This window comes from Oryzias latipes, chromosome 24, assembly GCF_002234675.1.
Source record: "Oryzias latipes chromosome 24, ASM223467v1".
Classification (NCBI taxonomy): Eukaryota; Metazoa; Chordata; class Actinopteri; order Beloniformes; family Adrianichthyidae; genus Oryzias; species Oryzias latipes.
This window is the reverse complement of record NC_019882.2, coordinates 12,071,351-12,096,069: the sequence shown is the minus strand read 5'-3', so window position 1 is coordinate 12,096,069 and position 24,719 is coordinate 12,071,351. Positions and strand designations below refer to the sequence as shown.

The window sequence follows — 24,719 nt, the reverse complement described above, 5'->3', positions numbered from 1 at the left end:
CTCTATTCTAAGGGCTATCAGAATTATGTGTCAGAACTCGTATGTTTGTTTTAACCCTTGTGATATCTTAGATGACCCCACCCTCACATTGACGTGTTATTCCTACCATGATAAAGGTGGAAAGATTTCATGTATTCATGGACACCAGTGAAGATCACAAATCATTGAAGAAAAAAGGTTCAGTGCACTGTCTAGTGGGTCTAGATGACCCAACTCCCAATGTTAAAGTGTCTAGGATAGCATAAGGGTTACACCAAACATTTAAGGCTGATAAACTTTTTGGAACCTTCACATAAACTTTTGCATGAAAACTACACTAATGTTGGGTCTGCATGAATCATACCTCGTTGTGATTGGCAAACCCACCTGTGAGCACAGAGATGATTAAGGGTTTTTGATGAGTGAAGCATGGTGGCGGATGAATCATGGTTTTCACTATGGAAAGTTCAAAATAGGCTCCAATGAAGAAGTCTAAAATTCCGCTAAGAGCAGCGAGTTTTCATGAAAGATTTGCAATTTTTTAAATTATTGTAAAAAATGGTGGGCAAAAAGGTAAAAATAAAAATTGCACAAATGGATTTAAAGACACAAGATGACACTGAAGTATTGTTTAACCAGCAGGGTGAAAGCGGCGTGTTGGATGCAGCGGGTGGAGGTGGGAGGTTAAGCGAGTCTGGTTGTTGAGTCATGTTGAGCTGAGCCTGAGGAGAGCGCCAGGCGTGCTGCAGCCTGCAGAGAGGGAGGAACCTCCTCCCCATCTTTGTTGCTCCACCGCTGCCCGAAGGAAGGCGTTCGTATATGATTCTGATCTGCAATTCCAGTTTTAAGCATTTGCCACCTTTGAAAAAAAAGGAAAGTTTCTTCCAGAAGATCTGACCTCAGGGGAAGAGTCGCACGCGAAAGACCTTCATGCTTGGAGCGCTGACTCTGCCGATGAAGATCTGCATGTGGCTGTGAATTCAAAAATGCTCCTTCAATGCAAGCTTCACCTCCTTCCACCTGGAACCAGATGAGGAGGGGAGGAGCGATGTAGGGGGAGGGAGACGGAGAGATGAGTGGAAGAGCAGAGGAAAGAGGGAGTCAAAGGAGAGCGTGGTCTCTGGGACCAGGTGAGTAAAACTCCATGAAGCTTTTTGAGAAACACTTGGTCTGAACTGAACCTAAGGTTTTTCAGTGGGTCAGAACCTTTTAGGGGAGGATTCAGTCAATATTCCTTTGTAGAACACAGCCCAAAAGGAGATCAGAGGTAGAACTAAAAGTGGAGAAGCTCTGGAGTTGGGGGTTTTTGGTTCCTTGACAAGCCTGACGTGTTGCCACAGGTGAGAGCAGACTGTGAAAAAGCCATCTCTGTTCTTCTGTAAGGCTTTCCAGACAGTGGAAGTGGGAAATGGTTGGGAGAGAGAGGAAAGCAACGTTACTGTTGGTTTATTTGTTTTGGAAAATGATCTACAGCCAGTCAGCTGTTACTGTTTTAAGCCAAACGGGAGAATAAATACACGAACAGTTGTGACTGCAGAGGCTGCTCTTCATATTTACCCAGAAGCAAACCTTCAGGTTACCACTGGAGCGCCTGGCTGATACATACAAGATGAGATAAGTGAAGTGTGTTAGTAAAAAAATATGACTAGGACAGCAGTTTTTTGTGGTGTCACTATGACATTACATTTTGAGAATTTCTACTAGGATTAAAAAAAAAACTTTTGTGCCCACATTTGTGTCTAGGGTAGTTTAAAAAGCTCACATTTATAATTAAAACAGTTAATGAAAAATATTGATTTTGTCGTCATCATTAGTGAGAACATTAGTGGAGGGGTGATTTGTTGCTTTTACTTTGAAAGGTTGCATCCATGCGGTTACTGAACCTGCTTTATTCCCATTTTGGGTCACTGAGATGCTGGAGCCTTCCCAGCAGCAGAGGAGCCCAGGTAGGGTACGCTCTGGACAGCTCACCAGCGCAGGCCTGATTCCTCCCCTGTCAAACAAACACCTTTATATGAAGGAAAATAGACACCCCCCTGCCATTTAAATATATTGGTGTAACCGAGGAATACTTCGTTATCGAATCTGGTTTGAAAACCAAACCAGTGGGAGCTTGGTCAGTTCACCAGGAAACCATTAGATGGCTTGTTTTATAATAACATAAACTTCCTAGAAAGCTAAAGAGATTCAAACTTTTTTTTTTCACCCTTTTGATTCTTTGGACTACTACGTTTACGCAATTATCAACATCCCAACTGATTCTGAAGAGGAGAAAAGCAGCTTTGTGCTGATAGTGCAACATCTTACAGTAGTGAAGCGTTTAAGCAAGTAGCAGAAATCAAATGACTCTCTCATGGAGGAAAGTCTGTGACACCTTAATAACACGTTTTCTTTGGCCCAGCGTAACTCTTTGAATGTTTATGTGATCAACCCAAATCAGCTGATTCTGTAAGAATGCGTGGAGACAAGCAGCTTTGCATATCGGTGCAAAGCTGCTTGTCTCTGCAACAAAATCAGATGATATACAACAATGTAGAAATCAGTTGCGTAAACATGTCACTACTTTAAAGTGCTGCATATCGGCGCAAAGCTGCTTTTCCCCGCTTCAGAATCCACTGGAAGTACGTTATTTGCGAAAACTAGGGGGTTAAAGAGAAAAGGGTTAAATGGTGGCTGTTCATTAACAGGTGATTGTCTTACCATCTGCTGTAAAATGACCTTTTCTTTTAAAAAATAAGGAGTGTTGGCTGATGGAGGATTTGCAAGAAGGGCTGCAGTTTTGCTTGGAGATCAAACCACAGCTGGACAGAATCTGCTAAAAATCCAGCTGTTACTTCTTGCCATCTTCTCAAAGTCTCCTACAGCTGAAAAAGATGCAGAGAAATGCTCCTGATTCAGAACAATTTAAAAAAATACCAGAAATGCAATTTTAGGTGAAGTTTTCTTTATACAGTACATGTTCTCCATCATGAGAACACCCCCCTCCCCCACAATTGAGTGGGTCTTTTAGGATAATTTTAGGATAATTTGGATCATGCTAATGAGAAAGGGGCCCCAAATATAGGGATCAACAACTGCTCAAATTAATCCCTAAAATATTTAGTTAATTCTTCATTAAATTCCCCTTTTTTAAAATCCTGAGTGACACTTTTGGAGTTTGATCTTTCTGTTTAAATTTAACATAGATAAGATTGCAGCAGCGTGTAGATTATCACTATTGTTTAGATGGTCTTCAGCATCATCACTTTTATCAGAAATGTGCTTAGAAGTTTAAAAAAGTTTCCCTTTATCATTGTTGACTGCTGAATGTTTTTCAGGCTTGTTTGTGGTTTTTGGATTTTTTAACTAAAGTTATTGAAGTTAAAAGCTTTCCGACTAAATTATAGGGCTATTGGGTCCATTTTTCTTTTGTTTCTTTGACTCACTGCTGTTCTACTCATGTTCTGAGTAACTAAAATGTCTCATTATTGCTTCCAAGAAAGCTTTGGTTCAGGTGAAACATCATTAAATAAAATATGGCTGTGTTACTTTTATAACAAAAATACAAAAATAGTTGATAAAATTTTTTTTTTAATCAGTAACCTTTACGTCCCACAAGTCCCACTAGCTTCTCGCCACATAAACTGGACTGTTGTCATAGTAACAGCTGATTTGGGATCACAGTGTGATGCTGGTGCAGACACAGTGAGTCTGAATCCCGGGATGTTTACTGTAAGACATGAAGAGTCACGCTGGAGCTGTCTGGTCATGCAGGGTTTGAATCCTTAGGTATGTCGGAGCGTCACGCCCTGAAAACACACACCTGACCTGCAGCTGACAAACAATCTCCCAGTCAGCATATTTCATCCTCTGCAACCAGCAGATTAACTGAACACACTGCTTTTTTATTGAACAGTAATAATAACTCTGATGGGCAACGTTTTAACCAAATTTACATGAAACTAAAGGTGAAAAACACGGCACCCGTGCTTCTTATGTGGAAATCCAGTAAAACAGAGAAGAAAAATGAGTTTTTGATATAAATCCTCTTTTTTAGATTTTGTAGCTAAAAACAAATCAGATTTTTTTTAAAAATCAATCCTTTTTTGTTTTTTACATTTCACTGACAAACTTTACTCAAAATAAAGTAAACAATTGATCAATAAGAGCTATAATGAAATTTTCATCAGCTACTGGAAGTTTTAGTGGCCATTAATTTTAATATGCAAGTGTTCTAACCACGTTATTCAGATATTTGAAGTTGCCTCAATGCACAACTGAAGTGTAAAAACTTCAGTTGTGCATTCTGATTCTGATCATTTTAGCCACAGATTTTGCAGAAATTCGGCTACAAGCTGGGATACTCGCAAGTCACTTCTTTGCAAATCCACGTCAATACTCAAGTCTTTGCATAAAAGTTTAAATCAGGACCTATAAGTCTTAAAACTTTCAGTTTCACGCTCACTCGATCCAGTTTTCACTTACAGTCAATTATACCAAGTCAAGACTCAAGTTTGCATGTGACAGAAGAAATTTAACTCAAGTCAGAATCTTGAGTTTAAGCCCCCATTCCTGCACCCCAGGTTGTTAAAAATCTGTATTTTGACCAAACATAAACTTCATATGATGACCTAATACTGTAAATATACAAACATCCAAAAAGCTGACAGATAATAAAGTCTATGCTTAAAAAAATGATTAAATGTTCCCATAATGTATTATTGCTGCGCTGCTGCATGCTAGAAAAAGTGTTCTCACATTGAGAAGAAAGAACAACTAAAAAAGTCGAGACCTCCTTGATTCATGTTTGTAGTCCAAACATCTATAAATAGTTCATCAGATAACCAAAGCTGTCCTCAATATTTTTGGACTCGCCTGACGGTCGGAAAACTTGAACCTCAGTCAGTTTTTCAGAATTAGTCCCTTATGTGACAGAATGGGCTGATGGATTTGACCAATCCTAAATAAGATCTGATTTCTTCTTGGGTAACTTTAGAGAGCCTCACATTTCAACAGCATCAAGGTCTGAACATGAACACTCTGAAACATAAGGTAACCCATATCTGTTTATATACAGTGTAAACATGTAAAACTAGTTCTGCAAATGTCTTTTTTCTTCTACAAATTACCCTCTCCCCCACCTATCGTCTGCAGCTCCACCCATCCTCCAGGTGCTGCTTCTTTCACTTTAACCCAGAAAATGTATTAAATGGCGAGATAAACAAATAAGGCTCTTGCCCCAGGAGCTTGGTGGTCTTGCTGAAGCGTCACAGGTGGAACTAAAGCAATTGTCGGCTTTGAGTTGTGTTCCGTCTAACCGAAGCAGCAGTGAGCTCGCCCGAGACACCTTCTGCTAATCTGAAAATCATGTTTAGACAACCAGAACAAACGACTATGTTGGTGCTGAAACATGAAAATCTCTGACTGGAAAAAATGTCATCCAATTTTAAGGAAAAAGCAATTCAATTATGATAAAATACTGTGAGTATTGTGGATCAAGCTATAGAAATGACAATATGATCGGCCAATCAGAACAAAATAATCTGAATCCGTTTGTTAATTGTGCAATTTGTAATCCAAACTTTTAAACCAATGTAGATCTGGATTTGTAAGAAAATAAAGAACCCCTCGAAAAAATCTCATTCAACTACAGAGAAATGCCAGACGTTGTTCCATCAAAAGAGCTGTTAGCTTTAACAACAGAGATAAATATTATGTTCTTGCGGCAGTAATTTAATAATAGAGTGCAGTTTTAGATTTAAATTCCAGTCTAAACATCCTAATTTAAGAAGAAGCAAAAAAGAAAGCTGTAAAATTAAACGTCATAAAGACGCTAAAAACTTTAGACTATAATTTTGAGCAAGTTTTAACTTTCACTTTAGACACCACACACTGCACGTTGGGAGCACACACACAGTACATACACACTACACACTGAGGGACCCCGGGGTGGGGGGGCTCTGCTGTTTGGCAGCAGTGGGGCTCACCACCCCACTGGGAAAAGAAAAAAAAAAATTGGGGAAATTTGCTCTCCACATTTGACCCATCCCCTGGGAGAGCAGTGAGCTGCAGACAAGCCACACTTAGGCACTATTTGGTGGTTGAACCGACCAATCCAATCCCTTAATACTGAGTGTCAAGCAGGGAGGCATTGGCTCCCATTTTTAAAGTCTTTGACTGAGCCTGGGTTTGAACCCACAACCTTCCAGTTACAGGGCAGACACTCTAACCTATTCAAATTAGCAACTCACTTTCTCCCCCTCTCTCTTTCTTTATTTTTCTTCTCCCCCCCCCCCCCCCAAACTTTTCCTCTCTCCCTCCCCTTTAAAAAAAAATAAAAATTATATATATATATATATATATATATATATATATATATAAACACAGAATGTAACAAGTGAATGAAAAAGGGGTTTATACAAATATACGCCCTGATTACCCAAAGTTACATAACCTCTTTTTGTAAGAGTAAAACCTGTCCAACACAAAAGGCCTTCAGCTGTCATCTGTTTGCTCATTTGTTGGACAGAAAAACTTAAAGAAAGTAAAAATAAAAAAAGTTGTAAGAATAATTTTGAGCAAGTTGGTTTGCTCCACTTTGTGCTCTGTAGCCTTTGATATTTGCATGACAAAAGTCACACCCAAAAGTCTTGGAAAGATTGTGAAAGATCGTCTGGCAAAGACTTTATTCCAAAACTTCTAAATCCTGACCCAATCCAGCAAATCTTCTTTAACATTTTTGTTGTGGCTAATGTATGCCTTTATACTCAGGAACTAAAGTCACTCTGACAGCAAAACCATTGGGTCTTAATCCAGTCTAATTATTGCCCTTACGGTTTAGCATTATGCCAATCATGTGACCTGATTTCCATGTGAGTTATATGTAGTATACCAAAAGTCTCATTTGCTAAACACCAGACCAGAAGACACATTAGCAAAGACTCCTTACATGACGATTATCAGCCGTCGAAGTATCGAACAGTGTGAAGAAACTCTACGTGGGTCTTCCACCTAACATCGTCATTATTTTGACATAGACTACAGACACTGATGACAGGAGAGACTAAAGATGGGGAAAAAGAGACTAAGGAGCATGTTTGCTTGAGTGGAATGAAGGAAGTATGTGTTAAAGATAAGTGGGTAAAAGACACAGCAAAAAAGAATGGCTGGGCCGTCTCAGGAGGAAATATGAGAAAGGATGGTGGTGCAGATGAGGTACAGGGATGAGTTGAGTACACGTGTAAGAAGAAACAAGGAACACATAAATAAAAAACATTTAATAGCGAACAGATGTCTTAGCAACAACTTCCCTTATGGGTGGATATGGGTTGTTAAGGGGGATAAATGGACAGACCTGTACGGGACATGCAGGTGGCACGCAAAATATATGTCAGGTCGTAGATCGCCCAGTGAACCCATAGAGCGAAAATGTTCATGCGCAACACCCATTTTTCTATGGGCAAGCTGCAGGTGACAGATCGAAGTGAACACTTACACAACATGTAGGGACGAAGTAGGTGAGATGCAGGTGTTTTGTTTTTTCAGTCCCCCGAAAATCCATGGACTAGGCTGTTAGTGCTGTTCAAGTGTTAAGTGCTCGCCCCTTGGGCACAGCCTGGCTTTTAGAAATGAGAAAATTAGACAATCAGAGTGTGTTTTTTTGTGCGTCCAATGGGCATGTATCACCTGCTCAGCCCATGCATGCAGCATTTGCGTGCAATCAGTAAGGACCAGTAGCGACAACCTAATAATGACTAAAGTGTGCCGTAAGGGCACTGTATGACACCATCACCTATATCTCATAAGTGCATGCAACTTACATTTGCATTACAAATAATTCACGATACACTTACCACAGGGAGGACATTCGTACGTTCCATTTTCATGACATCTCTAATGGTAGCTGCACGAGCCTCAGTTAATCTGGTGGACCCAACAGACTATGAATTGGTGCTGACCAGCAAAAGGGAAGGTCCTGTTGTTCTGGAAGCTGGACAAAGCATTTGATGTGACCTCACTTTGGCTTGACCTTAGAGCAGCTGTTATGAAAGAAAAGCAGTATTTTAAAGTCACTTTTCACAATAAGAGCAGTTAACAAACTGTATTCAGACAGCAAATGTCAGCAACCCTCTTGGGGCCCGCGGTTGCTCTAGGTGACACCTCCCATGGCAGCGAGGTCTGGGGGGGGGGCTCTCTGGGAGAGGGTCCACTATTGGTATGGGACCTTGGAGGTTTGATGGGTTGGGGTCTCCGCTGAGGCAATCGGCGGTTCCCCCAGCTGGTTGGCTGCCTCGGACCTGTCGAGGCCTGACCAGAGCTCTCTCAGGGGCGGGGGCCTGGGCTTGTGTGTGTGTGTGTGTGTGTGGGGGGGGGGGACATCACTGCCAGCAAGCAAAAGATGTCCTTTCAGCGCCCTAACCGCCAATTTTAAGTGCACCTTATACATTTAGGGCCCCTAGGTGGGGAGGGTGATTGGACATGACTGTGATGCACACACACACCCTCACAAACACACATGCATTTCACAAGGAAGGTGGGACCTTGGTAGCACGGTAGCAGGTAGCACGGTAGCAGGGGCGGTCCTGCTGGACCGCCCCTGCTACCGTGTGGTCGTTGAGGGATTTCAGCTCTCATCTGTTTGCCCAGCTGTTGGACAGGACAAGTTAAAAAAAAAAAAAAAAAATAAACGTCTTTGTGCCATGATTTTGTGTTCACTCACAACAGCATAAAACAAGATCAGAGAAAAACTCCATAAAGAGACACTGTCTTTCAAAAAACAATTCCAAGCAAAAATAATATACCAGTTAGGTTAACAGATTAAAAAAACATTTTTTTTTTACATTCAACTCCCAAAATCCTTTTACAGGTACAGAAAGTCTCCTGTCATGTTTATCCTGACAGGACACTCTTCCTCACTGAAGTTTGACTTTGGCTTGTACACTGAACTAAAGATGTGACTCTCCTTCCTCTTACTGCTGTTTGCTCAGTGGGAGTGGAAGAGGATTCAGATTATTATGATCCGGTCAGCAAAGGAGAAAGAGGAGAAGGGAAGCATTTGGTAATGGGTGATGAAGAGGACCAGCTTGCAGAGCTGTACTGTACCTTTTTTTTTCTTCCAGGTCAATATTGATCGAGCACATCTAGACCTCAAGTGAAGGACTCCAACAGCACACAGGTGAGAATTAGGGGTTAAGAATTTGAGTTAGTGAAATAGTTTTAGTTTGGACCTCAAGAAGATGATGTCCTGTTCAGGTTTTAAGATTAAACTCAAAAGGCCTATTTTAGGGTTATAGATGGATTCTATTCCATAAAAAACCAACTCAAATATGTTAAGTATTTAAGCATTTTTAGTGTAGAATGTTTTTTCCTTTGCTCATTAAAACAATTAGGAAACATTTGAAGATATGAACAAGGATGATACTGATTGCGTTGGACAGCACTCTGCTGATTGGATGAAGATTCAACAGTCCCTCAGTTTGAGTTTTATCACTTTGATCTTCTGCTAGTCTTCATCACATCCTCAGAAAGTCATTGTGCAATATCATAATGTGATTTTTAGAACCTGTAAATAGCTGGAAAATGAAGATGCATACATTTAAAGTACTAGAAAATTGATTCTAGCTAACGTTTAGTGTCATGAGGTTTTATTTTGTAAACAACTGACAGTAATTTGCAGAATGTACTTGCATGAAGGCCAATATGGTGAAATCACAGCCACTCATTGTTTGCATTCCACTGTTGTCTATGTCAGAGCATTACAAGAATAGTTCAGTGAGTACTGAACCACTGATGGGCTCAGAAACTACATTATGAAACATCAAGCCTATACTGTCTCAGTAATCATGGAAGTTTCAACTTTTGCAGTTTCCTCGAATGACCACTAGAGTTTCACTGGACTCAACCTACCACTGACTAACAAAAAAAAGGTGAATTTTATCTCTAATTTATATCTAAATGAGTTATACCTTTAGATGTTTTTTTAAAGAAAGATTTTTGCTTGGTTGGACAATAGTGCAGTGGTTAGCGGTCTTGGCTCACAGGTTCAAATTCCGTCTGGGAGTTTTTTTGCGTGGAGTTTGCACGTTATTCCAAGTGTGGGTTTTCTCTGGCTTCCTCCCACTGTCCAAAAACGTGCTTCATATGTTAATTCCTAATTCTAATTTGCCCCTTGATGTGCATGTTAAGATGTGGCCCTGTGACAGACTGGTGACCTGTTCAGGGTGAGGCATGGTTTCGCCCACCAGTAGCTGTGTAGGCTCCAGCTTCCTCATGACCCTGAAAGGTATTCAGTGGGTTCTGAAAATGGATGAATGTTTTTCCTCTCATCTGTGCCAACTCATATAAAATCCAGAAATAGCGAATGAAGGACTACATACACATATATTAAGTTTTGTTTTGTCTATTCTCATGACGATCAAAAACCTAAAAAAATATAATTTTCAAAGCCCCTTCTAGAGGTCATTTAAGGAACTGGAGCATTTGGTACTTCTTGGTTTGGCCTGAAACAGAATAGGAAATAACTGTAGAGCCTTTTTAACGAAGATATACTGATTTAATGTGACCTCATTTAAGAGAAAATTCTATGAAAGTAATTTTTCTTCCTTTTCTTAATGCATTTTAGTTTGTTTTGGGGGCTTGTTGGGACATTACATCTTTCCAAATGCTTTTTTCTATCTACAGTACTGATTGGGTCAGTGAGGGAGAGGTCAGTTGAGTTTATGGTCACAATGAGAATGGTTTGTGAAAAATACGTTATCAAACAGTTTCTATACTTTGTTTTTGATTAGAATTTTGCATGTGTCCTGTATTTATGAGAAGCAAAGTTTATTCTCGGGATAAAAATATTTACATTAAATAAAAATTATGTAATACCTTTTCTTTATTTTAGTCCAGAGACTCTTTCTATGGACTTGATGCATCTCTAAAACACATTACAGTCAAAGCGGTCAAATAATTCTAAAATGGGAAAATTAATTTCAAGTGGAACATTTTTCTCCTTCAAGTTCAATATTACCCACAGTTTCGAAACTTTACATATTTTCTTATCAAATTTGCAGAAATTTACAAAGAATATCTGTGTTGCTGAGTTCCAGAAATACCAACATTTTTTCCTTATTTTGTAGACAATTTTTTTGTGGCCAAGCCAGACTCTGGTAAACATACAGCAGATTAATACTAATGCAGACAGGTAAGCTCTCACCTGGGCTGTTAGGTCAGTTTTTGTCTGAAAGGAAGGAGGAGACACACGTGTGACTGCCTCAGGTGAGTCAGGTGAACAGGAAGAGGAGCTGTCAGTGTTCTCTGACAGAGCGTCTATTTTGTTCCTTCTCCTCTAGAAGTCATGTTTCCCTCTGACCAGCCAGACTTTTGCTGTTGTTTTACTCAGGTCTCATCATCCGGCTGCCCCCGTAACGTTACCGAGGCAATGTTCCGGCGCAGGAAGAAGAAGCACCGGGTGGAGATATCATCCCCCAAGGACTTCCAGCACTGCTTTCACACGTCGTTCAATGCCGCCACAGGACGCTATGTGGGTCTGCCTCTGCAGTGGCAGAGCATCATCGACAACCTCAAGAGGCCACGCCCCCTAGTGGATCCCTCTATGATCACAGACATTGAACTTGGACCCAGAAAGGTCAGAATCTTAATTATTTGTCTCTTTGTGACAATCTACACTGATTCCTATTGATGAGCAACCTTGTTTATTGTTTTTATATATCACAAGCTTGCACAGGTTTAATATAATACCACAGCAAAGGAGCACCATGGTTTCCAAGCTTAACTTCTCTGTTTATAACAGCTGGGTTTTGGGACTGGAGAAAACAAGCTGTTTAGTTTTGTGTCTCTGATTCAGAAAATAAGTTAAGTAATCTATGTGACAATCAGTAAACCAAAGTTGAAAAACGTATTAAAGGCTTAATTGATAAATGTTTCAACACTAGATATGACACCAAAATAAAATCCTGAAGTAGAATGGGCCATATTGACTGGAGTTGACTCAGCCCAACCAGCCCTATTTTTTAAAATGCCTCCCACCCCCTCCTTCCAGTTGTCGTGAGCAGTGAATGAAGGAAAAAGCATAAAAAAGTTTCTACCATTGTACCCTGCAACAAAGTTTTTTACTTTTTATGTAAAATTTGACTTATTAACAGTGGACTCAATGGGAATTTGCTACCATCTGGCACCTCCCTCCAGTGGTATTTTGAGAAACTTGTGGTAACACCTGGTTTGCATCAAACCCTGCAATAGCTCAGCTTCACCTAATAGTATCTGAGTTAGGCTCCAGCAACACTGTCACCCTAAAAGAGGATGAGCGGTTTTGGTAAAGGGATGGATGGAACAAAAGAGTAAAATGTCCAAAGAAAACAAGTTTATCAACATATTCTTGTCCAGACGGGCTCCAAGTTAATCAAATTTAAGTTTTCTCTTGAGTAAACCAAGAAAACAGTTGTACAGGCAGTCCAGAGTTGGATCATTTAGTCTGCACCACAGATAAAAGGAGACAGAGCAAATTATCTGAGCGAAACAAACCATAGTCTAGGCAAAATAGCCATAGAAGCTAGCAAAAAGCTACCACCGTAAAACTGTCAGATTTATAAAGAGATTGTGATTCCATTTTGTTTTACAATCTTCCTTTTTTATGGACTTATTAAGATCCTGATTTAAATTCCGACAGGGTCCTTACTCTGTGGAGTTTGCATGTTCTTTCTGTGCGTGCCTCGTGGGTTTTCACACACAGCCACACCCACACACAGCCAGTGTGTGTGGTTGTATGTCTCTGTGTGGCCCTGCAATGGACTGACAAACTATCCAGGGTGTACCCCACCTTCACCCAACAGTGACAAGGCTAGACTTTAGCAGAGAAAGGGAATAAGCAGGTTTGAAAATGAATGGAAGGATATGAACTGTTCCATAGGCTCCAAAAACGCATCTGGACTATCCCTCATTTTTGGCCCCTCATCTTTTTGGAGTACTGCATACTAGTGTGGTATTGTCGTATTAGGAGTCTGATGATGACTTCTCTTTTAGTGCTCTGTGTGCTTCCTTTGTGGAATTGTTTGTCAGCAGATACAGAATCTCACAGGTATCATGTCGCATTGTTAACTAACAATAAAACTAAACCAGAGTTCACTATTCAGGCCTGGAACTTTTTGACTCATATGGTATCATATAGCTCAGAGCTGTCCAACCCTGATCTTCCAGATCTCCTTCCCTGCCTGTTTTTCATCTCTCACAGCACTGCTAGGTGCTGTCTCACAAGTTTCCACCTTCTGATGGAGTAATCACACAGGTAATCAGCAGCAAGCAGGGCAGGGGGGAATCTCTGGAGGATCAGGCTCTAGATTTCTTTAGCTGTAAAAGACTTGTTCTGCTCTAGTACGGTAAGTGCTAGAAGGTAGAAGAAATCCAAATAAGACTCAGCTGAATTATTAGGAATTTCCTTCATATTCAAAGTTTTTCTAGTTAGTTTATTGGTGAGTCATGATGTTTTCTTAAAGTTCAAACATGTTGGATCTTCGGGCTGGTGTCTTTATTAGTTTAAGCATTCCTTGGTATCCATTTTTGAGTTGTCATTGTAGGACTAAGTAATTGTCTAGAATCCGACATTTGTATTAGTGAAAATCCTTTATACTTGGGTCATGTGATTTTGTATATTTCCAGAGGATAGTCCGTGGCAGCTTCATCGGCCATGGCGACTACATAAGTCACATGATCTCTGAGATGAGCCGCCTGTCTGTCACCAACTCCAACTCTCTGCGGCGCAGAAGCCCATCAGCACGGAAACGAGCACAGTCGATGGGCCGCCTGTCTGAAATGCCAGAGGATCAACTGTACCCTTACAAAGAGACTGGTCGCCGCAGCAACAGCGTGAAGGGCAATGAAAGCTCCACGTACTGGCAGGACAGGATTCGCCAAGTACGCAGTGAGAGCGGTAGCCCCAGACTGAATGGAGCACTACTGAAATCTAAATCTACCTACCAGGTTGGCTCCATCTCTGAAGTCGAACCCCTCTCACCACAAGAGACTGATGGCATGGCTCAGCGGTATGCTCACAGGGAGGTGGCAGGGTGTAGACAAAGGCCAAACTCCTGTTTCTACAGTACACAGGCATTAGAGGCCAACAATGTTCACCTGAGAGCAAAACCAGGTGAGAATCAGCTGCCAGACCTTCTGTCATCTTCTACGGAGACTCCAAGAAGACCCCACTCTTCCTGCGACTTTAAGGTGAGATTTTAGATCATCATTAGATCATAAACCAGCTCTGAATTTGATTGATGAGCAGACTCAAGAGGTGGGTCCATAATCCCATCAGGTCTTCATTATTATGCCCATTTTAAGCAATCAAAAATTTGTTTGAAAGACTAAGAACAGATTTGGCAGTTTACCTTTATGCTCTTCCCCAGATGACTATGCCAAAAAGATTGAGCACTCCCCCCCAGCCCCGCTTCTCTGCTTCTGGCCCAGCACCTTGTCCCACCTTGACCACCCCACAGAAAAGACCCGAAGAAGGTTCTCAAAAGGTTACACACGAGCAGTTCAAGGAGGCTTTGAAGATGGTTGTGGACCCTGGTGACCCGAGGTTAGGTCTGGAGAGCTTTGTGAAGATTGGCGAGGGGTCCACAGGGGTCGTGTGCATTGCCCGGGAGAGGCAGAGTGGACGACAGGTGGCGGTGAAGATGATGGATTTGAGGAAGCAGCAACGTAGAGAGCTGCTCTTTAATGAGGTACAGGTGGGATGGAAGGGGTGTCTTTTAATCAAAACTCATCTTTGGGGAGACCAAAGCGCTGATGTTTGGCTTTTCCTGTTTTTGTTGTAGGTAGTAATCATGAGAGACTACCGACACAAAAATGTGGTGGACATGTTCCGTAGTGCATTAGTGGAGGAGGAGCTTTGGGTCATCATGGAATACTTGCAGGGTGGTGCTCTAACTCAGATCATTAGTGAGACCAGGTAAAAGAGGCATCAGTGTCATCTAATATTCTGTGAATTGTTTCACACTTGACAGATGTATATTTTTAATGATCTTCAGGATGAATGAAGAACAGATAGCAACAGTGTGTGAGGGTGTTCTGCTGGCTCTGTCCTACCTCCACTCTGAAGGGGTTATCCACAGAGACATCAAGAGTGACTCAATTCTGCTCACATTGGATGGAAGGGTAAGACCCTGAACCTCAGAGGGAGCCTGATACTGAAACTCAACCTGGTCCGGTCATTTGTAGAGACAGCTTGATACTGACTTGCGTTTTTAATTTATTTTTTATCAGACACTGGTTTGTTTTGTAATGTAAAACGTATCGACATGTTTCGGTGGAATGTCTTCCACCTTCATCAGGGTCGTCATCAGGTGGTGGTGTGTGACGTCTTTAAAAAACAGATGATTGTGACTAAGGCGGAGTCACCTGTCAAACTTTGACAAGTGACTCCGCCCCTTGATTTCCGTTTTTTGCTGGAGGATGTTGCTCCAGGTGTGGGAGAGCAGGAAGGCCCCCTCATCCCTGTTCATGGAAGTATGGGCGCGCTTTCTTATCTCAATTGATACTGACTTGTAATGAAAAACAGCCACCATATTTGTATTTGTTTGTTCAGCTCTAAATCCTGACAATTCATTCAAAGACTAATAAACAGGTTTACAAAGATGTAGAAGAATTAGAACAGATGACTCATGTAAGTGACGCTTTAAACTCAAGAGTTAAAACAATTCTTTTTTTATGTGATTTTTTTCATTTGTGCTGGATAGTGGTGCAGTTGTCAGCACTATCGCCTCAAAGCTAGTTCACATTCTGGCTCAGTCCTGTCTGTGTGGAGTTTGCATTGTCTACTTGTGCATGCTTGGGTTTTCTCCGGGCACTCTGGATTCCCACAGTCTGAAAACATGCTTCATAGATTGACTGGCAACTCGTTTGAAGAATAAAACACAGACTTTGACAGAGTAGATTAGATTTTGGTAGAAATCCTCTAGAATGTGAGTCTGTGTATCATTTAGAATAAAAAAGACAAATTACTCATCAAAGGTTTGTACAGAAGTGATTTAGGTTAGATTGCTTTAAAATTGGATACTTGACTCTGAAATCCTGAATGATGGAGCCTGTATAAACATAAACATAAACAACCCAAAAAATTCTAAATAAATGCTTAACCTTCTGTTTTCCATGATGTAACTTGACCTGATACAACTCGTCACAATTCAGACCCATTTAAGGTGGTCAAAGATCTTCATTGTTCTTTTCTTCCATCTCACAGTGTGCAACAGTGTCTTACGATGTGGTTGACAAGTGTCAAGTGTTTTTCAAATATGACATTCATGGTACCAAATACCTACAAGAAATGCTTCCCTGACTGTTTTTTTTTTTTGCAAGACTTGTTTATCAAACCAAAGAATGAAGTGACACAACAATCTTTTCAGATTCATTTTCATTTCCACGAAGTGTCAAAAAATGCAAGAGGATTCAAAATATTCTAAGGGAGGTTGGTTTCTTCTCTGAGGAAAAAAACAAAGTCTTGCAGGTCTAGTCATGGTAAATAGTTTCTGCATAGCAAAACAGATAGTTCAAGTTTTGCTGCTGATTTTTGGAAAGATTTTCTTTTAAAGGCACTGTGGAAAAAATGTCGACAGTCAAGTTTTGAAAACAATTTTCTCTTGCTAAAATTCTTTTTGGTCACTCTGAGCTCAATGGGAAAATCGTGCAAGTAGTTTCTCATACATCTGACAACATTCAGGTGCAGATTTTAAATAAAATGATACTAGCTCCTCCAGATGTTTTTTTTTTGTTTTTTGCACATGTGAAGGTGACGATACCAAGAAATAACAAATTCCCTCTTTTTCCGCTTTGTCTTTTTTCTCCTTGTTCCAGGTAAAGCTCTCAGATTTTGGCTTTTGTGCTCAGATAAACAAGGATATACCCAAGAGGAAGTCTCTGGTTGGGACTCCATACTGGATGGCACCAGAAGTGATATCTAAAATGATGTATGGTACAGAGGTGAGAACAAGAGAAAGTGTGCATGAACAGAGCATGCTTGGCTTCTGTGTTCTGCATGGAAGTGGCTACAAAATTTGCTAGTGTGGGAAAACAATTGGATTATGCCTCAGAAAAAAGTCCTGGCTAAAGAGAAACAGTTGGAGGTTACTACAGAACTTCAATCTACTTATCTAAAAACCATCAACCAGTTTATGCGTTCGACTTGACCACTGTAACAGTGTTTTTACAGGATGTCCGAAAAAATCAGTCAGCAAACTGCAGCTTATTAAGATCTATGCTGCTCAACCTCTCACACGGATCAAAACACAGTAGACCACATCAGTCCAGTTCTGAGCTCTTTACATTAGCTGCCAGAGGAGAGACGTTAAAGTTCTTGTTCACCTCTTGGCATGTCCGTCAGGCATTGCCACAGCGAATCAGCTTTTACCGATCACAAAGTTCTGTTGCTGATTTATAAAGTTTTTAATGGTTTAAACACCTAAATACATGATTGACTTCCTGACCCAGTATGTAACAACAACCAGACCTCTCTGGTCATCTGGATCCAGTCTGTTGTCAGTTTTAATAGTCAAAAGAAGCTGCCTTTTGCTTCTATGCTTCACAAACCTGGGACAGGCTTCAAGAAAGCCTTAGATCAGTTGAAACACTAAAATCCAGCTTAAAGACCCACCTGTGCTCTGTTGCATTTGATTAGTTTTTCTTCAAATGTTTACGTCCACACTGTTTCTTTAAGCTTACTGCTAGTTCAGTTCTTTTCAACTTCCTTTACATTTTTACTTTAATGATCATTCTAGCCTTGCAACAGATTGGCAACCTTTCCAGGGTGCATCCTGTCTTTGCCCAACAGTAGCTGGGACAGACTCTGGCAACCCCGTGACCCCAAAAGGGATTTAGTGGGTTAAGAAAATGGATGGATGGAAGATCATTATTTAATACTCCTTTTAAATTGCTCTTTTAATGTTGTATGGAAAGCACAAGGCATTGCCTTGCCTGTCCATACTTGACAAAACCAAGTTCCCTCAACATGGGAAAGTCATCAGAAAATAGTTTGCAAAAAGAGGAAGCTGTTTCCTCCTTGCAGGCCAGGCTTCTTAGCAGTCAGATTACAGTGCCTACAGTACCAGTAACATTGCACATTAAAATGAAACTAGATATATTTCTTACGGGCTTTGTAGTACATGGAAATCCCTGGTATGATAGTAAAGGGTAAGATGTTTGAAATTAGTTAATTGCTGAGGAAATAAAACAACAAGATTTGTTCGTGAAGTGTAACTGTGCAGTGACTTAAGATGCTATAAATAGGGGTGGGCAAACTTTTGGATTTGCAGGCCACATAGGGTTCTAAAATTTGATAGAAGGGCCGAACCAGGAGCAAATGCTTGGGGTGAAAAAGAAATATCATGGAATCTAGATGAAAACATTTGGATTGAAAATTACATTTTAAAACAGAACATTTTAGATTTTTTACGTTAAAACTTTTATTCCCATTTTAGAGCCAATTGCACCAACGGCTTGATGTACCTCGTGTAAAACTTAGAGAAATGCTGCGTTCATGTGGTGTTTGAATGATTGGAAGAATGAAAAACAACAAATCTTCCAATACCACATGGATGCTAGAGCGGGTCCCCAAACTTTTTCTTGTGAGGGCCACAATAACTCTTTTTCTTTAAAAATTTAAACTTCTTTTGTCTTTCTTTTTTTGTTAAGCCCTTTGGTACCCTTAGGGAGCTGTAAAGTGCTATATGAATAAAGTTTCATCCAATCGTGATCCTTTTAATAAAATAAGAATATTTATGAAATAAAAAAAATGACCAAATAACTCTCTCTGTGATTTTTAAAGACAAAAAGTCAGGAAAAAAAATACTGATACATTAAAAAAACCAACAAAAAAAAAATATTTGTCAATCCTTTCTTTTCCATCTCGCTGAGACTTTCAGGGCTCCAGCTCCTTACACATCTCACAGTTTGTGCTTAAACTGAGCAGCTGTGCAGTGTTCTTATCCAGTAATAATGAAGAAAAGCAAATTTCTATGTCTTCTGCTACAGCTACGCATATTTCTGCGTTACCTTTTCCCCAGTACAGAGTTCCCTTGTTTATTGCAGGAGTTACATTCTAAAAATAACTCCACGGAGTAGGATTATAGACGGTAAAACTCCTCACTGCCCACTTTCTACACTTTTCTCAGACAGACAAGAACATTTTCACCGTTTTCTCTTGTTTAAATTCTCAAATTTCAAACCTTTATAGAAATTAAGTCCAAGATCTTAGAATTAAAACAAAGAACTGATCGAGTTCAAAGATTTCTGTAGATATAAAGAGAAACCGCGTTTCTGTACAGGAAAAAACGGCACAGAGGAGATTGATTGACAAGGTCTCCAGCCAATCAGGACACAGAACAGGGTTGTTTAAAAAAAGCAGCATAATTGCTCTAAAAGAATAAGCAAAACTGCAAAAGATGAACTGTGACGTAGAAAGTAAACTGTCTTCTGTTCTATTTGACAGGGATTTTAGAGGGTTTCAGGTCGGGGCACAGACTGCAGAACGGTGGAATAAAATGGCACGTTATTTGCGGGTCTCGACCGTGTGGCATGATGAAAACAAAACAAAACATGGGTCTCTGATATTGTTCAGTGGGCCGGACCATGTTTACCCAACCCTGTTATGAACATTTTTATCATGTCTGGGTTTATTAAATAGTTGCACATGGAGGGTATCTCTATTTAGATAATGTATGAAGGTGTATAATATAGACCCACCTGTCTGAGTCTGACAATCTCCTTCTTCATCAGGTAGATATCTGGTCTCTGGGCATCATGGTGGTGGAGATGGTGGATGGGGAGCCACCATACTTTAGTGACACCCCCATCACTGCCATGAAAAAACTGAGGGATGAGGCAGCACCAACCGTCAAAAATACTAACAAGGTAGAAGACACAAAAACAAGAGTGTGTTGTTATTCTGAAGTTTCCTGAAGATGTTGCTGCATTTGTGTCCAGGTGTCGCCGGTGCTGAAGGATTTCCTGGACTGCATGTTAACTCGTGACACTCTAAAGCGGAGCAGCGCTACCGACTTGCTGGAGCACCCATTTCTGCTGCAGTCCGGTCCGCCTAAAGTCCTAGTGCCCCTGGTGGAGCAGTACCGCAAACGCATGTCGCTCTGCAGCTCATAGGAGCACTGTGGACTCACATCTGGATCATAGCTAAGATAATTCCTGGAACTTACCTAATTTTATTGTTAGGATTTGTTAAAAAAATATTTTCAAAGTCCCCTGGGATTCCCCCAGAAAACAGGGATCCCACTAAAATGGGAACAACTATAATAGCCTTCTGGGACCGTAGGAGAAATCAGCAGTGACTCTTATGCTACGTTCACACCACCCTCAGCAGTGCATTTGCAAGCAGCCTCTTTCAATTAAAAGTCTATGTAAACGCGCGTAAGTGCGTTTTGTGCTTCTGCGTTAAAAACCCTCGAGTTCAGGTGCAGCAACGCAAATTTCTACAACTGTCACTAAAACCGCACAGTTCCTAAATGTAGGTCACAGGGCCAGTTCATTCTGGAACATCTTCTTAACTTTTCTGAATTGGACTTTAAATGTGTTGTAAAAAAAAAAGGTCTAGAAAAAATCAAACAATTTGGGTAAAGCCGTTGGTGGCGCTGTGCACTTTGACCTTGTGCAGAATGGTTTGTTTATTGTAAAGCACCTGAGGTCCTCTATAAACACACTTGTTGCTTGGGTTATAAAAGGAGCAAATAGTTAAAGTCAACATGTTTACTTGTACTGCACACTTGAGCTCTGACCTTTGACCTCCTGTTATATATTTTTACTGTAAAAATTAATGCTCTAAATGTTAGAGCATTTTTGTTCTTTTTTTAAACCAAAATGAATAATATGAACAATACAAAACATAATATCATCCCAAAATCATTTCAGGGTATTTTCTTTCTTTTTCAAACTGACTTATGTAAAATCACAAATTAATGTAATAAAAAAAGAATACACAAGAAATTTAAAATAGCTTGTAAAATAACAGAGGTCAGCTCATACATTTTTGTAAATAATTAACTAAGCAACAGTATTAAAAAAGAACATCAACAGACCAATTTTTACAAATGTATATTATTGTATGATATTCTGTTATATAGCAAAAACTGAACACTACTATAAAACAATTTTGAATCCTATTGTGTTATTTTTGTGGCCTGATTGACTACCCATTTTCTTCAGATTTTAATTGCTAAATTTCATTATAATTTAACAAACAATTTTTGTTTTTAAAACAAATAATTATTTCAATGCTTTTCCTTTTTTGGCTTTCATCATGAGATGATCTTGTTTAAATAGTTTGAACAAGATCTTTTTTGTTAACCTTCCTTTTTTTTTACATCTAATTGTCAAATGTCCAATAATTGATTTTCTTTCATTGTGGGCCTTAAAATCAATAAAAATATGTGAAAGCAATACAAATAAATATCAATAATTTTGAAATGCCATCTTGGATTTTAAGATGAACAAGAATAAAATATTAACTATTTACTATTGAACATGTAAACATACTGTACATCCATTGTTTCAGAGGTGTCAAACCCCATCCTCTTTTTTTTTTGTAAAAACCCAGCTGCCTCTGATTACGGTACCTGGAAAAGGTGTGTTTTTCCAATAAGAAGCTTCAGTGGCAGGTTAGTTGGAAAACATGTAGGACACTGGCCCTTTGACACAGGTGCTTCACGTAATCCTAAGATTAGTTATGAAGAAACAGATGACAATTATTATTTGAAACATAATGTTCATTTGTGTCTATAAAGCTTATTAGTTGTTTTCTGAAGAAAAGTAGCATCCTGGGAATGTACAAACTATTTTTTTCTATTAGAAAGAGTTTTTTCAACCATTATTTTAAAAGGAAATATCCCAAGAGAGGACTTTATTTTCAAGATTACAGTTTTATCCATGTGGCCTATTACATGTCCTAAGTAAATGCCAACCAGGAAGTACCAAGTTCCTCAAATGGTCACCTGAGGTTGGTTTCAGAATAGAGTAATTTTTCCCTGAAAGTCATGTTGAAGTGTTTAATTTACTTCCTCCCTCCCAAAAAATGTGTATTCTTGTCCTAGTTTAAACAAATATTTAAAAAAAGTTTCATTTTGTCAGTCATATTCTAGAATATTTACATGTTATCTGTAAATGTTCCCTGTTCTTTTGATATCCAGAAAGAGGAACCTCTGCATCATCATCGCTTTACTATGAAACCTTGACTCTTTGAATGTCTTCAAGAACTAGACCGAGCAATGTCCCCCTTAGAAAATGCCACTTCCAGCTCAGAACAGAAGTAATCAGTAAGCAGTAAATGGGGCAAGTCGATCTGAGCAACATTTCTATGGCACCACTTTGGCCAATTAGGAGTGAGTTTGTTGGTAGGCCACAACCCTTTCACTTGAAAGCTGGCTCAGGAAAATCTGTTAACTTTCAAGAACATGTTAAAAAAAGGTGGCAAAGCAAAAATAGTAATTCTGACAAATATAATGACTGAATAATAGCGGCTATTTCTCAACAGAAGTCCATATGATTTTGGCTTCTTGGAACCAGTGGGTACTTCATGATTGGAATGCAAAGGGGGAGGGGTCATTGAGTAAGGTTCTCATATACAGTCAGTGATTTAAACACATAATAAAGTTGTTCTATGAAATAAAACATTTTTATTGGTTATGATCTGAGGAGGCTAAGTTGGATAACAGTGGTCCAAAGTTAAAAAAAAAACAATTTAAAACTGGTATTTTACTTAATTGTAAATTGGAGGAACTTCTCAGCTTCCATAGCATCTTTTACAGGAGGATCCATAGAGGTTTTCAACAAGACTATAACCTGTCTGTACAAAAGCAAGAAAAACCAAAAACTATCTTCTGTCTGATTAGTCTGCAATCATTTCCTGGAATCATCAGTATGTGCTTTTCCAATACCCTTGATGTTGTCAATGCAACAACATCTGTGAATTACTTTGAGGTTGTGTTTACATTTGTTCATTAACAGAAACAAAAGAGATTACAAATTTCCTCAGAAAAAGAAAATTATCTGTTAACTAGATTTAACGCAGGAGTTTCAACGGTTATTGGAAAACTGTAGTACCAAAAGTTTCTTAACTTGTTGCTGAAAACAAACCTCTCCAGCTTCTATTTCTAGGCAGAGGAATTCTAGGTGTCAGAGATAAAGAGACACAGAACCCTCAGCTCATCTCTAAGCACTATGCTTATCAAAATTTAGAAGTGAAGCTTTTAAACACACCGTTCTTCAGGGCTCAGATAAAGAGGATTCATGTGACCACATGAGCATACAACGTGCAAGAGAGAAAAAAAACATGTTTAAATACAATTTTTGTGAGTTTCCTTCTTCTAAAAACGTTTTTAATAGGTTTTTATTGGCCCATTATCATTTAGGAACTAAAGTTTAGAGATGTAAATACTTAACTTAAATTATTCTGCAACTCTGAAGCATGCTTCAACAAGTCTTGCTGCGGTTTAAGTAATGCCTGCTATATCAGAAATTCAGCTAAACGGCCATTTATTACATTTTACTTCTCCCTAAAAACAAGTAAGTGTCAAAAATGAAATTTGTATTGCAACATTATGTGACAATGAAAAAAAATTAGAAAAACAAGAAGCTTGTTAAGTGATTTAATCATTTTCAACAGGATCTAGTAACATTTTATAATATATTGCCTTTATTATAAAAACCCAGTCACTTAAAAGAAAATGCAAGTTCAAAAGTACAGTCTTAAATTTCTGAAAGTTCTCTAATATTAAAGACCAACTTCAATGAAAATAGGATAATTCATTAATACAGTAATACTAACAGAGATCAAAATGAATAAAAACATGATTTTGTTGTTATTGAATGAAGAAAAAATACTGCTAAAGATGATTTATCTCAGAAGAAATATCTTTACTTTGTAAAGTACTTTGATAAGTTTTAGACAGCACTTATAATACCTGGTGTGTTGCAACTAAATTACAAGATTTGAGTCGGTTTTACTTTTGTTTTTAAGTTAATGATTTTTTAATTTTCCAAACCTGTAGAAAACTTGTTCCTGCACAATATTATTTGCACCTAAACACTGTAGTTCACAGCAGTGGTACCTGAAGACACCATCATTGACTTCAGTTGAAGTACTGTAATGTATTATTTATTTATTTAAAAAATTGGACTCCCAAAGTTATTTAAATGAAAGTTAATTTAGACTTTTCAATTATGCTACCAAACTTAATTGTTGCCAACTTCAGTCAAGAATTTCCCACAAAATAGGGAAAATTAAACACTAATTGTGGATGTTCAGTATCTCCTTTAGATTCTTCTCTTTTAATATTTAATATTTTAATACATTTTTTGCCCTCTCTCAAATAATAAAATAGGTTTATTGATACTTTTTTCAAAACTTAAGGATGCCATGCTGCTATAAAAATGTTTATTGGAGATAAAATTACTAGTTCATGGAGCACCTACAAACTGTATAAAAAAGATATCTAGATTTGAAATAATCTACAGGTTTGTGTGGAACGTGTCAGGCCACAGTACACAAACCCCTGTGAGGATGAGTCTAAATGAAGAAGTGCTACCGGTCTCTATCAGTGAGCTGATAAGAAGTGAAAGTCTGCTTCTCCTAAAAAGGATTTTTGCAACCAAAGGTCTTGAATCTGCCCTTCTGGTGTGTTAAGGTACACATTTAGCTCAGCTATCATTTCTCCTACACAGATATCTCCTAATTTGGTCCATGGTGGGCTTATATAAACAACTAG

At 39.1% G+C, this 24,719-nt stretch overlaps 2 protein-coding genes across 6 annotated transcripts in view; one reads left to right on the top strand and one right to left on the bottom strand.

Moving 5' to 3' along the window:
* Window positions 1–24,719, bottom strand: part of LOC105357177 — a 302,080-nt gene that overhangs the window by 64,865 nt on the left and 212,496 nt on the right. The gene's annotated exons all lie outside the window — the stretch shown is intronic.
* Window positions 222–21,119, top strand: LOC101157339 (serine/threonine-protein kinase PAK 4). Of its 4 annotated transcripts, XM_020714775.2 has the most exons (11): window positions 222–1,109; window positions 9,078–9,133; window positions 9,823–9,884; window positions 11,345–11,590; window positions 13,618–14,181; window positions 14,361–14,681; window positions 14,775–14,908; window positions 14,988–15,114; window positions 16,810–16,935; window positions 19,726–19,860; window positions 19,933–21,119. In XM_020714775.2, the coding sequence occupies exons 4-11, from the start codon at window positions 11,384–11,386 to the stop codon at window positions 20,104–20,106; spliced, it is 1,788 nt and encodes a 595-aa protein (XP_020570434.1). In that variant the 5' UTR covers window positions 222–1,109; window positions 9,078–9,133; window positions 9,823–9,884; window positions 11,345–11,383; the 3' UTR covers window positions 20,107–21,119. The 4 variants fall into 4 exon arrangements, with proteins under 4 accessions (XP_020570434.1, XP_004083852.1, XP_020570435.1 ...); XM_004083804.4 differs by lacking the exon at window positions 9,823–9,884; XM_020714776.2 differs by lacking the exon at window positions 222–1,109 and having other exon boundaries at window positions 8,790–9,133.